General features: G+C 36.9%; 2 protein-coding genes across 2 annotated transcripts in view; one reads left to right on the top strand and one right to left on the bottom strand.

The window, feature by feature from the left end:
* LOC106080381 (small G protein signaling modulator 1) overlaps positions 1-13,527 on the bottom strand; it is a 72,353-nt gene that overhangs the window by 42,749 nt on the left and 16,077 nt on the right. The window lies entirely within an intron of this gene.
* LOC106080382 (peroxiredoxin 1) lies at positions 2,952-10,927 on the top strand. Its single transcript, XM_013241758.2, has 2 exons — positions 2,952-3,096; positions 9,736-10,927. The coding sequence occupies exon 2, from the start codon at positions 9,736-9,738 to the stop codon at positions 10,318-10,320; it is 585 nt and encodes a 194-aa protein (XP_013097212.1). The 5' UTR covers positions 2,952-3,096; the 3' UTR covers positions 10,321-10,927.

The following is a 13,527-nucleotide window of genomic DNA, read 5'->3' on the forward strand; positions in this document are numbered from 1 at the left end:
AATAGAATGTAGTTACGATAATTTACCCCCCAAGCTATGGTGCAGGGTATAAGAAGCAACAGCCAAAAATATGCTAAGTATTTGGTAATTTATCTTTACTGCCATGGGAAGCATCTGTGTATTTATCAAAGTCGTTCAATAAATCGTACAATATTGGGTTCGGTTCTATGCTATTTGGCGTATCAATTTGAACTAACGCTTTCTCAAAACACCGTTTCGGCGTGAGCGTTGTTCAATATGTTTAAAAAAGCTTTTCCTGCTTCTTAAATACACAAAGGCATAGAAAAATTTATTCAAATAAGCTCTAACAGATGGAAGATATGTCAAATTTTTTTCCGGTATCCCGTCAACCCAGCTAAAGAATTATTTGGCCATGGAATTTTTTTAAGAAAAGTGAAATTTTTTTTGCCTACCACCGAAGGATTGGAGTATATTCATTTTGACATTCCGTTTGCAACTCGTCGAAATTTCCATTTCCGACCCTATAAAGTATATATATTCTTGATCAGCGTAAAAATCTAAGACAATCTAGCCATATCCGTCCATCTGTCTGTTGAAATCACGCTACAGTCTTTAAAAATAGAGATTTAGGGTCTTAGGCCCATAAAAACCGCATTTATTATCAGATTTTGCTGAAATTTGGGACAGTGTGATATGTAAGGCCCTTCGACTTCCTTCCTTCCTCAATTTGGTCCTGATTTTGATATAGCTGCCATATAGACCGATCTCTCGATTTAAGGCTCTGGGCAAATAAAAGGCGCATTTATTGTCCAATGTCGCCGAAATTTGGGATAGTGAGTAAAGTTAAGCTCCTCGACATACTTCTGCAATATGGCACAGATCGGTCCAGATTTGGATATAGCTGCCATATAGACGGATCTCTCGATTTAAGGTCTTGGACCCATAAAAGGCGCATTATATTGTCCAATGTCGCAGAAATTTGGATTTACAGCCAAATAGACCGTTGTCTCGATTTAAAGACATGGCCTCATAAAAGGGCATTTATAATCCGATTTCAATGAAATTTGACATAATTGTTGTGTTTCATTCTGGTACTATGTAGTGCGAATCAAGATTCATCGTTTTTTGAAGCACGTTTACATTGAAAGTGTTATGACTTGGATTTAACTAAATCCCAAAAACAATTCTTGTCCATTTACACTGCATTTTTGGGGGATTAGGTGACACTTTCAAGCGTACATCCGTAAATATGAATGTGCATATTACACGCATCCATAAACATTTCTTGAAAACAGTTGTATATTTTGGTACTTTTATCGATTATTCTGCTAGAAAATAGGGTTTATTTGGGTTTTAAAAATAAAACCCCGTTTACACTGCTTTTAAATCCTGACTTAATAGTTCGATCATCTGTTTTCCCTTTATAAAATCAGCTAACGAGAGCCTAAAATCCGGATTTAATGAGCGGGGTTTAAATCCTGCAAAAATTGGATTTATGTTTTATATGGTAAAACCTGAAAAAAAACACAAGGCGGATTTAAAAAGGTAGTCTCACACGAACAGCTGTTAACAGCCGGCAGGGTTTGACGGTATTAAAATGTCAGATTTTTGTTTGCATTCTCTTTGTTGTTATCCAGGATGCACTTATTAATTGAGGTCATGCGAACAGCTGAGTACAATTTTGTTATATTTGTTTTGATTTTGCAGTAAAACTAAATGTCAAAGGCTTGATAACACAGCTGTGATTTTTTTCTAAAATCTTAAAAATATGTTCTATTTGATCCGATATTCCTCATATAAGCAACAAAACATTTTTATAATGATGAAAATGCAAATATAAAACATACTTGAAGAAGATAAGTTGTAAAACAAAGTTTATTTCTAAAACCACTTTGACATTTCAATTTATAGCATTTGCCACTCAAGGTAGTTTCGTTGGGGTTAGAATTTTGTTGACGACACTACCTCTTAATTGTATCATGGTTGTCATCATGACATAATTTCCAGGTAGGGTACCGTAAACAGCTGAGTACAATTTTTTCTCGCGAAGTGCATTATCTGTCAGCAAATTTTGTTTGTTTGTGTGCGTATTATAGTTAAAAACAATAATACACACAAACAACGAAAAATGGAGCGAACTAGAAACTTACACAAAATCAGAGTTGCACTAATCACTGATTTTGAAAGATAGTATACTCAATATTTTGTTATTGGGTAACTGCCACTACCTGTAAATGAATATATCGTGGTTGTTATCATGGTACAAGAACTTTGAAGATAGGGCCAACAACAACCTTTTTTCAGTGCAACCCTGGTGGATTGTTTACAACTCGTAATGTCAAATGCCCGTTGGGCAGCAGTATGTCTGCCGAGGTTAGAAGAAGAAAAAATTACATCATTTGTCTGGCCCAGTGAAATTCATAAGTTATTGTTTAGTTCACCCACCGATGAGAGCCAAATTCAATGTTGAGTGAATGATGATGATTTGTTATTGTCACGAAAACAACCGCAAAGAATCGTAAAACGACCATGCATTTTTCCGTTTTTCAATTCCTCGAAGCTTTTTAATTTGCAAAAACCAAACCTGAATAAAAAAATACAACCAGTATTTCGTTTTCCAAGTATTTTGTTTCCATGTTAAAAACACAAATACACATGAAAGCACACACATCAACGTTTGACATTAGGAAATTGGTCAAATTAAAAAAATTGTACTCAGCTGTTCGCATGAGTTCTTCGCATGAGTTCTTGTACCATGGCAAGGCGGATTTAAAAAGCTGACCACGGATTAAAATGTGCCATGTAAACTGAGCACTACAATGATCACACATCATGATGTGCCATAAAAAGTCCCCATAAAGAAAAAGTCGATAATTTGACTTCAAAGTCGATTATTTGACGTTATGAATCAGTGAAAGTCGATTTCGACCCTTTTTTTATATAAATGTCGATTAATCGAAAGTCGGAATTGATCCCTAGTCAACACACGCAAATCGGACATTAGTGATTCGTCTTTTGGTGGCTAAACTTCGCTTATTGAAACGGAAATTTGAAATTTTTTTAAATTTCATCTGCCGGTATCGAGAAGAGAATAATTTGTTGTCTATCGTTAATTTATTTAAATAGAAACTAAAGGTGAGTGATATAATGATTAATAAACTACAATTTGTTTTTATTAGACAATAAGGATTGTTGTAGTTACCGACCTCATCTGATGAAACTATTTTCATATGCCGGTTGAAACTTGAGTGGTGCATTACAAATTTAAAAGAATAAGTTATTTCGAAATCGTTAGGACCATAGTTGTTGTGAAGTGATTGTGCTTATTTCTGTTGGCGGATGTTAATTGCCTTTGTTTGAATGGACCAGAAATCAATGGTGATTATGACTCAATAATTCAATGGAAACTAATTATTGAAATATTTTAGTAATTATTTATTGCTTTTGCCATACATTATTCTACATCAGTTTTGTGTTAGAATCGATGGTCAACGATAAGAGAACTTTATAGAATTTTTCAGAATTTCATTTCTACGTTTACAGTAACTACAAAAACAACAACATTTGAGCATTTGTTTCCCTGTATAAATGGATGTGCATCGTCATGGTTCTGTGTGTGTCTCGCTAAAAGAAGGGAGAGATGACGACGATTGTTGCGTCTCATTCGTCTCCTCTACTTCGCACACAGCCATTAGCTGCCGCCATCCATCCCTTGCACGCGATAGTTTTGCAAAAACAAAAAGCTCCCCACACACACAAACATGCTAGCATTTCTACATAGGCAGCCCCTTTGTTATTGTGGCATGGTTTTTTGTATTTTTCTTTTAACTTGCGTTGCTTGCTCCTCTTTTTGGGCAATATTTCATTTGCAAATATTTATTCCCACCATTCTCCGTGTTTTTTAGAAGTTTTGTAAAACTTGTGGAAACCGGTTTAAGCTTAAACCTTTTGGTGTGTCGGAAGGGAAGATAGTAAGTAACCTTTTGATAGCCGGCAAATTTTTGTTGCGTAATAATTGAAGACCATAAAGACGATCAAGAAAAAGGTTTATATTTGTGCATGGCTTTCTATTATCCAAGCTTTTGGAACAACACAAGTGTTCATTCACCCCATGCTCCGTTATTTGGCTCATGAACTAGACATCTATGAAATTTGATTTAGCTCAACATAAATCACTGCCGCTAAACCATATCTCTTCATTTTATGTATGTTAAAGATGATAACATTGAAAAAAATTAGGAGTGGAGGTTGTGACGCCATTTGTCATTTAAATAAGTAACACTTAAATCATACTGAATGACAAATATTTTTCCTTATTTTTTAAATTCTGTGAATTCGAGGAAAATAGATTTGTAGATAACCCTTTATTTGGTACATTCTAGCCGTAGACAGAGAAATTAAATTTGTTTACCATATTTCATTTTACAAATTTTCTTCTTTTTTTATACCCTCCACCATAAGATGGGGGGTATACTAATTTCGTCATTCTGTTTGTAACTACTCGAAATATTCGTCTGAGACCCCATAAAGTATATATATTCTTGATCGTCGTGACATTTTATGTCGATCTAGCCATGTCCGTCCGTCTGTCCGTCCGTCTGTCCGTCCGTCCGTCCGTCTGTCTGTCGAAAGCACGCTAACTTCCGAAGGAGTAAAGCTAGCCGCTTGAAATTTTGCACAAATACTTCTTATTAGTGTAGGTCGGTTGGTATTGTAAATGGGCCATATCGGTCCATGTTTTGATATAGCTGCCATATAAACCGATCTTGGGTCTTGACTTCTTGAGCCTCTAGAGTGCGCAATTCTTATCCGATTGGAATGAAATTTTGCACGACGTGTTTTGTTATTATATCCAACAATTGTGCCAAGTATGGTAAAAATCGGTTCAAAACCTGATATAGCTGCCATATAAACCGATCTGGGGTCTTGACTTCTTGAGCCTCTAGAGGGCGCAATTCTCATCCGATTGGGATGAAATTTTGCACGACGTGTTTTGTTATGATATCCAACAACTGTGCCAAGTATGGTTCAAATCGGTCCATAACCTGATATAGCTGCCATATAAACCGATCTTGGGTCTTGCCTTCTTGAGCCTCTAGAGTGCGCAATTCTTATCCGATTGGAATGAAATTTTGCACGACGTGTTTTGTTATGATATCCAACAACTGTGCCAAGTATGGGTTGAATCGGTCCATAACCTGATATAGCTGCCATATAAACCGATCTTGGGTCTTGACTTCTTGAGCCTCTAGAGTGCGCAATTCTTATCCGATTGGAATGAAATTTTGCACGACGTGTTTTCTTATTATATCCAACAACAGCGCCAAGTATGGTTTAAATCGGTCCATAACCTGATATAGCTACCATATAAACCGATCTTGGGTCTTGACTTCTTGACCCTCTAGAGGGCGCAATTCTTATCCGATTGGAATGGAATTTCGCACGACGTGTTTTGTTATGATATCCAACAACTGTGCCAAGTATGGTTTAAATCGGTTCATAACCTGATATAGCTGTCATATAAACAAATCTGGGGATTTGATTTCTTGAGCTTCTAGAGGGCGCAATTCCTATCCGATTTGGCTGAAATTTTGCATGACGTATTTTATTTTTACTTTAAACAACTGTGTCAAATAAGGTTCAAATCGGTTCATAACCTGATATAGCTGCCATATAAACCGCTCTGGGATCTTGACTTCTTGACCCCTAGAGGTCGCAATTATTATCCGATATGCCTGAAATTTTGTATGATGGATCCTCTCATGACCATCAACAAACGTGTTTATTATGGTCTGAATCGTATTATGGTATGAATCATATAAATCGTTCTCTCTATTTTACTTCGTGAGCCCCAAGGGGCGCAATTCTTATACGAATTGGCTGAAATTTTACACAGGTCTCCAACATATAATTTAATTGTTGTCCGAACCGGACCATATCTTGATATCGTTTTAATAGCAGAGCAACTCTTTTCTTATATCCTTTTTTGCCTAAGAAGAGATGCCGGGAAAAGAACTCGACAAATGCGATCCATGGTGGAGGGTATATAAGATTCGGCCCGGCCGAACTTAGCACGCTTTTACTTGTTTTGCTTTATTTTTACCATACTTTACAATAGAAGAGGAAACAATGGTTTTGTTTTTGTAACCCATGCAATGCAGTAAGCAAGCTATCGATATCATATGAAATTCGATATCTCTAACGTAACATTAAAACTACTCGAGTAGAAATGTATTTAAAAATTTTAATTTTTTCAGGCATGTAAAAACGAGTTAGGTTCAAAATCACGAATTTTGTTTCTCAATATGTCAAATCAAAGGATTGCTCTCTCTATCATCTGCTTGATTCTGTTGAGTGTCAAAACCCTGAAACTCTGCGACTAAGATGGGGTGCGTCCACAAGGATCTGGGTCTAGCCGGGCAGTTAGCAGGTCCCTGGTTACAATCGGGACATACATCTTGCACGTAAACATCAATCCTAGCTCTGTAGGAGTTGAGGCGGCTGCATCTGCCGGAACGTAATTGAGCCAGAACTAGAACGAGACCACACTGTCGCTGCATAACTTACCACAGAAAGGCCAATTGCTTTGTACGTGGTCAACAAGGTTTCTTTGTCTGCACCCCAAGTGCTGCCAGCGAGTGACTTGAGGACCTTGTTTCTACTTTTGACTTTACTGCAGATTGCTGTGACATGTCAGGAGAATGTGTAAGAGCTGTCAAATGTGACGCCAAGTATTTTGGGACACTTGATGGTCGGAATCATTTCTCCATCGACCATCATAGTCAGCTCATTATTCACCTCACGCGTATTTGTAGTGAACAATGACTGAATATTTGGTGGCAGATATCTTCAGATTTTTTGCAGCGAAATATGAGCAAGTTCGTTGAGGTAGACGTTCAACCTATCGCAGATGTCAGCAATGGGTGGGGGGCCTGATGCCATGATCGTACAATCGTCCGCATATGATACGATCTATATGACGTCTGGAGGGGGTGGAATGGAGGATAGGCTCTCCTCCTTGCCCTGTCTCTCTCGGTATGCACAATAAATTGACGGTTGAACAACCTGGCGCATCCCTTCGGATCAGTCACGGTTATTTGGCCAAAAGTGACTGAGGTCCTGTCATCCCGTCTACCGGGGTTCGAGAGTGACTTAACAGTAGACCACAGTTTGCCTACACCGGTGCCTAAGTTACATTGCTCCAAGTGTTCCAGCCACAAATTCCGCTTATGCTCGTTGACTACCCTGTTTATTTCCAGATTCAGTTCGCTGATTCTGGGGTAAGTGGGGTCCATACCACGAATCCCATCACGCTCGTCTGCGAGTACCACTGCTTGCGCCGGGAAATTGGTCCGCACTTGGGGTATTCGACCGGCTGGAATAAAGCCAGCGGCTGCTGCGTTAATAATGTCTCGGAATTTCCTCTCGGCAACCAGCACATCAGAGGGGGTCACATAGTCCGACGACGACGACACTTGTGACCCACTGCTGGCTATGTTCGCACAGCACCTTGCGACATAACTTCAATAGCATGACTATACTCCCGTAGTGAAGTGAGGCCAGAGTAAGACGGAAATGTACCCACTCCATGCACCGGTTACACCTCACCGACACCGACCGATGATGGAGCCGGTTCTGGCAAACCGAACAGAATCAGGGTCCGGGGTTCTTTTCAATCCCGGCACGGACCAGAAGCGTGCGTAGAAGGCACTCCGGGATGTGCCTCTGCCATGACGAAAAAAGACGAACACGAACACGTGCAACCGGCTGCCATAGGATTGGAGCTTCTCGTGCCATCTATGAGCACCACACAAATCGGACCTCAAAATCCCAGCCGGAGTGGTGGTGCTCACAGCTATCCCCTGCCGGTCTGATATATGTATTAAGGCTTAATTGCAAAAATGTTTGTTAGTGTTTAGTTTAGTGCCCTGATGTAGATGGAAGATCGAGAAGAGCATTTTGACATATTTTACCTTCTTTTCTACCAAAAGTAAATGTGCAGCTCTAAAAAGCGTGTTCAAAATGCTCTTTCTGGAAGGCCTCTTGAAGTTGCCAAAAGTTGTTTCAGATTAGAAAATATATTCACTGCACATATACAACAACGCTGGTTGAACTCAGTGCAGAGCACAAATAAGTTGGGCAAAATTGTGTTCGTTTGTTGCTATTGTCATTGTTGGATAAGTTGGATTTTTTATAAGGGAAGTTAGATTTTAATTGTTTTCTATTGCTCTTGTGAATCAAGTCGTCTTAAAGAGCCCTGTTCAAATTCAGTTAGCAACCAACTGTTATTGAGTTAGTATACAAAGCACCGTGATCCATTTGACAAATTTCTGCTGATGATGATTCTGGCAAATCAGAAAGCCGGTCAATTGAGTAACACCACTCATTTTACCTTACTTTTTTAAGTTCTTTGCTGTCCTATTCTTTGAATAGAAAGCATTGAACGGAATGGTCTATATCCGGACAATATCCTGCAATGGAATCTATAATTTACTACCACGTTATCCAGAATATCTTTCTCTCTAATAAGTACGTCAAAAACCTTTTAGACCATTCTTAACTGGCATAATAAAAATGTATGAGCGTAGAATTAATATCTTGCCTTAAAGATAGCAACTATGTATTTTCCATTAAAAACGATTAAATCAATAAAATGTTTTACACAATAAAAATTGCACTATAAACGAAATAACCCGATAAACGAACCAATATTTATGGATTTATTTCGTACTTAATAAATTAAATTTTAGCCAAATCGGGCATACATTGACATATTTATGTGCCCAGACAGTCACATCGAGCGATTGTTTTCTAAAGGGAAAATCTGTTTGAGGCAAATGGGTTTAACTCGATGGTTTCGATAGACGTATAGACAACGAACAGGCAACTACAAATGCCAAGAATTATTTCAATTGCAAATAGAATGCTTGAAATCAAGCTTGCCATATACTGTGTAGACTGAATAGATTTTATAAAAAATTTCATTATTTTTATACCCGCCAACATTTCCTACAATAATTGTCTTAAGAAAAAATTTCATTGCAATTTTGCCTTCAGTGAAAATTTCATTGAAATTTTGTCTTTAGAGAAAATTTCATCAAAATTTTGTCTTTAGAGAAAATTTCATCAAAATTTTGTCTTTAGAGAAAATTTCATCAAAATTTTGTCTTTAGAGAAAATTTCATCAAAATTTTGTCTTTAGAGAAAATTTCATCAAAATTTTGTCTTTAGAGAAAATTTCATCAAAATTTTGTCTTTAGAGAAAATTTCATCAAAATTTTGTCTTTAGAGAAAATTTCATCAAAATTTTGTCTTTAGAGAAAATTTCATCAAAATTTTGTCTTTAGAGAAAATTTCATCAAAATTTTGTCTTTAGAAAAAATTTCATCAAAATTTTGTCTTTGCATGCATTTGAACCAATTGTCAAAGTACTTTCATCACTCTGAGGTATCTCCAAAACATGCATTCTGAACGCATCAACCGCTTCGTCAGGTGTCGAAAAACGTTGACCTCTCATTTTATTTTTTACGTACGGGAATAAAAAGAAGTCATTCGGTGTCAAGTCGGGAGTATACGGCGGATGGCTCATCAAATCGATGTTTTGAGTGCTCAAAAATGCAGTTTGCATTGTCGTGGTGAAGAGTGATCCGTCTTCGGCGGTTGGTATTAGAAAATTTTTAATCTACCTTTCGATTTTAAGCAATTTGTATAATTTTTATACTCATTTTGTGATATAATCTTGTAAATCTTTTTCATTTTTATTTCTCATTTCAGATGCCTAAATTGCAAAAGCCAGCTCCCCAATTCAAAGGCACCGCCGTTGTCAAGGGTGTCTTCAAGGATATCTCTTTGGAGGATTACAAAGGCAAATATGTTGTGTTGTTCTTCTATCCCTTGGACTTTACTTTTGTTTGTCCCACTGAAATTATTGCTTTCTCTGATCGTGCCGCTGAATTCCGCAACATTGGCTGTGAGGTCATTGCCTGCTCCACAGACAGTCAATACACCCATTTGGCCTGGATCAATACCCCACGCAAGCAAGGTGGTCTGGGTGAAATGGATATTCCCTTGTTGGCTGATAAATCCATGAAAATTGCCCGCGACTATGGTGTATTGGATGAAGATACTGGCATACCATTCCGTGGTCTCTTCATCATTGACAAAAATCAAGTGTTGCGCCAAAAGACCATTAATGATTTGCCTGTAGGCCGCAATGTTGATGAAACATTGCGCCTTGTGCAGGCATTTCAGTTCACCGATGAACATGGTGAAGTCTGCCCAGCTAACTGGAAGCCCGGACAAAAAACCATGGTCGCCGATCCCAAGAAGTCTCAAGAATATTTTGCTGCCGCTTCATAAATGTTGCTGCAATAATCGCATTTACGATGAACAGCAGCCCATATCACAAAAACCACATATACAATAATAAGATTGGGATCAAGGGATCAGAAGCTGCCACCAAAACAATAATCTATCAAACTGTAGCAGTAACAGCAGCTATTTGTTAAACAAAAAGTTACATATTTTGATTTTAACTCTGGTAGTTAAAAATGTTAAATTTAATTTTCTATTTTTAACAAAAAAAGGAAACACTTTCGAATCGTTGCCTTGCAGGCATGAAATTTTCATCACCATGTCACTACTTTTTTTATTAAATGTATGAATAAAATTCTATAAAGCCCATATGCATAAAGAGGCCCTACTTAAAGTCCCAAGACTTTATTTAGGTTTATATATATTTTTTTTATAATCTTCAAAGCGATTCCCATGATATGTAGCTCCCTTAAACCTTAAATACTAGAATAGTAGTAGTGCATACACACCTGTGGTCACTCACCACCATTTACAACTACCATTTATAATGTATTCTAATAATAAATGCACTTATCTGTGCTTTAGAACTGGAAAATATTCAATATCAGTGTTATATAAAACAATAAATGGAAAAAATATATAACACAATTGATTTAATCGAGAATAACTACTACTAGCCTTGCCATACAGGTATTGTATATCAGTTATAACTAAACAAGACACGTGTTTGTTATATACACGAACGAGGTGTTGGTTTCCAAAAGCAGCGTATATGACTCTATTTAGCTGGTAACTTTGTTGGCTTAGAAACTGTTTTAGCATTTCGCATTTCTTTAATCAGTTGTGTGTTTCAGACAATGCGTCATTTCACACTCGCTTTCTAATTGATAAACACACATGGGTTTGCTTCCTTAAGTTCACATTTTTGCACTTGATAGGCAAAAAAAAAACATACCGTTCAACGTGTTTGCCAAAGTGCACACGGTGCTGATTATACCATGGGGAATCCGCCATGTCTCCTAGCATTGTTTGTTATCTGCGATGGTATTTTGAACGTGGTCGTAGTCTCCTCACATTATTATCGTGAAGTATTTAAACTTTCTAGATTTGTCATTAAACAAATGCAAATGTATTCCGTCGTGTGTTTTGTTTTTACAATTCTGCTGGTATTATTTAATAGCGTCATCTAATTGCGAAATAGTTTGCTATAAATGCTACACCGTTTCCAGATAAGTTTGTTTTTCCGACATTTTTATCGTTTATGTTGGTCATCATACATGGGAATAGAATTGCTAGGTGTTCCGTCTGCAAAACTTTAGGGGTCGATTATGGATTGTGTATTGTTGTTGTTGTAGCAGTGTGTTGTACACTGAGGCGACTGAGGTAACTAGTAGTAGTAAGTAGTAATACTTCTTTATTGAGAAAATTTTTTGTTTTCATTCATTATACAATTTATACAAAGATTCAAAAAAATCAATTTTAGAAGTAGTTGGAATTTGCGATAATGTAATAATTACGTCTATCGCGTTATATATAAAACAAATTTAAGTTAATCGAATTCATTCATTAAAAAGTTTCTATATTTATAAGTGGTTTCCATATAGTTTGCCAACCTATCCCAGTCTTCTTCTTCTTCGCCATCAAGTACTCTAATCACCTCTTCCTCATTTAATATTGGTCTTTGAAATGATAACATTCTGAATTCTTGAAGTACAGGACATTTTCCCAGAAAGTGTTGTATTGTTTCGATCTCACGCAAATTGCATAGTTTACACTCTCTACTCGATGTATCGGAATCAAATTTATTATACCCCAAAGGAATCATTCCACTGCGTGTTTTGAATATCCATACGATCTTATTGTAAGAATTTTTATCGTTCAGGTAAAGCTGAGCTCGGTTTGGATTCAAATATTTATAAATTCGCAGACTCTGACAGTTCTGTTGTCTCCATAGTCTCTCCTCATGTAGTCGCATTTTTATGCTGCTGAGTAAATTTTTGCAAAATGCCCTCCAGTTAGCTAAACATGAAGTGGATTGGTCCCATTGTATGTTAAAGTTTTGCGACAGGGTAGCTATTTCTTTTGCCCAAAATGTATTTTTCTCCAATATAATATTAGATAATTGTTTCGGGAGCCTGCATGGTTCATGGTGATACAGTGTTTTCTCTATATACTTCAAATGTAATCCCAGAGTATAAATCTGGGTATCTTCTACATCTGTTTCCAGCATCAACACGTAGTTTGGAGTAAAACTTGGTACTCTCAAAATCCGTTTCAAAAGATATCTCTGCAGTGTATTAACTTCTTCAAAATAAGAGTATCCCCAAACTTGAGCAGCATACGTTTGAATGGATCTGCAAACAGCTAAAAATACCTTCCATTTGTTATTCATATTTATATCATTTCTTTCCATAAATTGTTTCCATATAGAATTTATTGCGTTTTTTGCTTCATTATTTCTGTTTTGCACATGTTTATGAAATTTCATTTTGGGTGTAAATACTACTCCTAAATATTTAAATTCGTTGCAGATTTTTATCTCCCTGCCTTTGTATGTCCATTTCTCGTACTTGCTTAGCTTTCCTCCATTTCTGAAAACCATTATTTCCGATTTGCTTATATTCACTTCTAAGCTCCATCTTTTGCAGTATAATTCTAATTTATCTATCATATTCTGTAGGATTTTAATATCATCAGCTAGCAGCACAATATCATCTGCATATAGAAGTAATCTTATATTGATAGATTCCACACATAATCCGCCTTCAATATAATCATGCAAATCATTTATGTAGAGTGTGAATAATAATGGTGATAAAAGGCAACCCTGTTTAACACCCTTCGTTGTTTCAAAATATTCGGATATTTCTTTTCCGTTCCACACAGCTGATTGGGTATTGTTGTACATTTGTTCTACCAATCTAACGAATTTATATGATATACCCATTTGAAAAAGCTTATAAATAAGGGCTTGTCTCGATATATTATCAAATGCTGCCTTGAAATCTACAAAGAAAGCATATACTTTTTTCTTTTCGCTCAATTTTAGGTAACTAGTAAAAAGACGTTAGGTTCGGCCGAGCCGAACTTTGGATACCCACCACCTCGGGTATATATGTAAACCACCTTTCGTTATAATCCGGTGAAAAATGTTTAATTTATGCCCCCATAGCAGCTTTATCAAAATATGGCCCCATTTGGAGTGCCTCTCCCATGACGAAAAAAGACGAACACGTACACTGAGGCGGCAGC

Source organism: Stomoxys calcitrans, chromosome 4 (assembly GCF_963082655.1).
Source record: "Stomoxys calcitrans chromosome 4, idStoCalc2.1, whole genome shotgun sequence".
In the NCBI taxonomy this organism is placed as follows: domain Eukaryota; kingdom Metazoa; phylum Arthropoda; class Insecta; order Diptera; family Muscidae; genus Stomoxys; species Stomoxys calcitrans.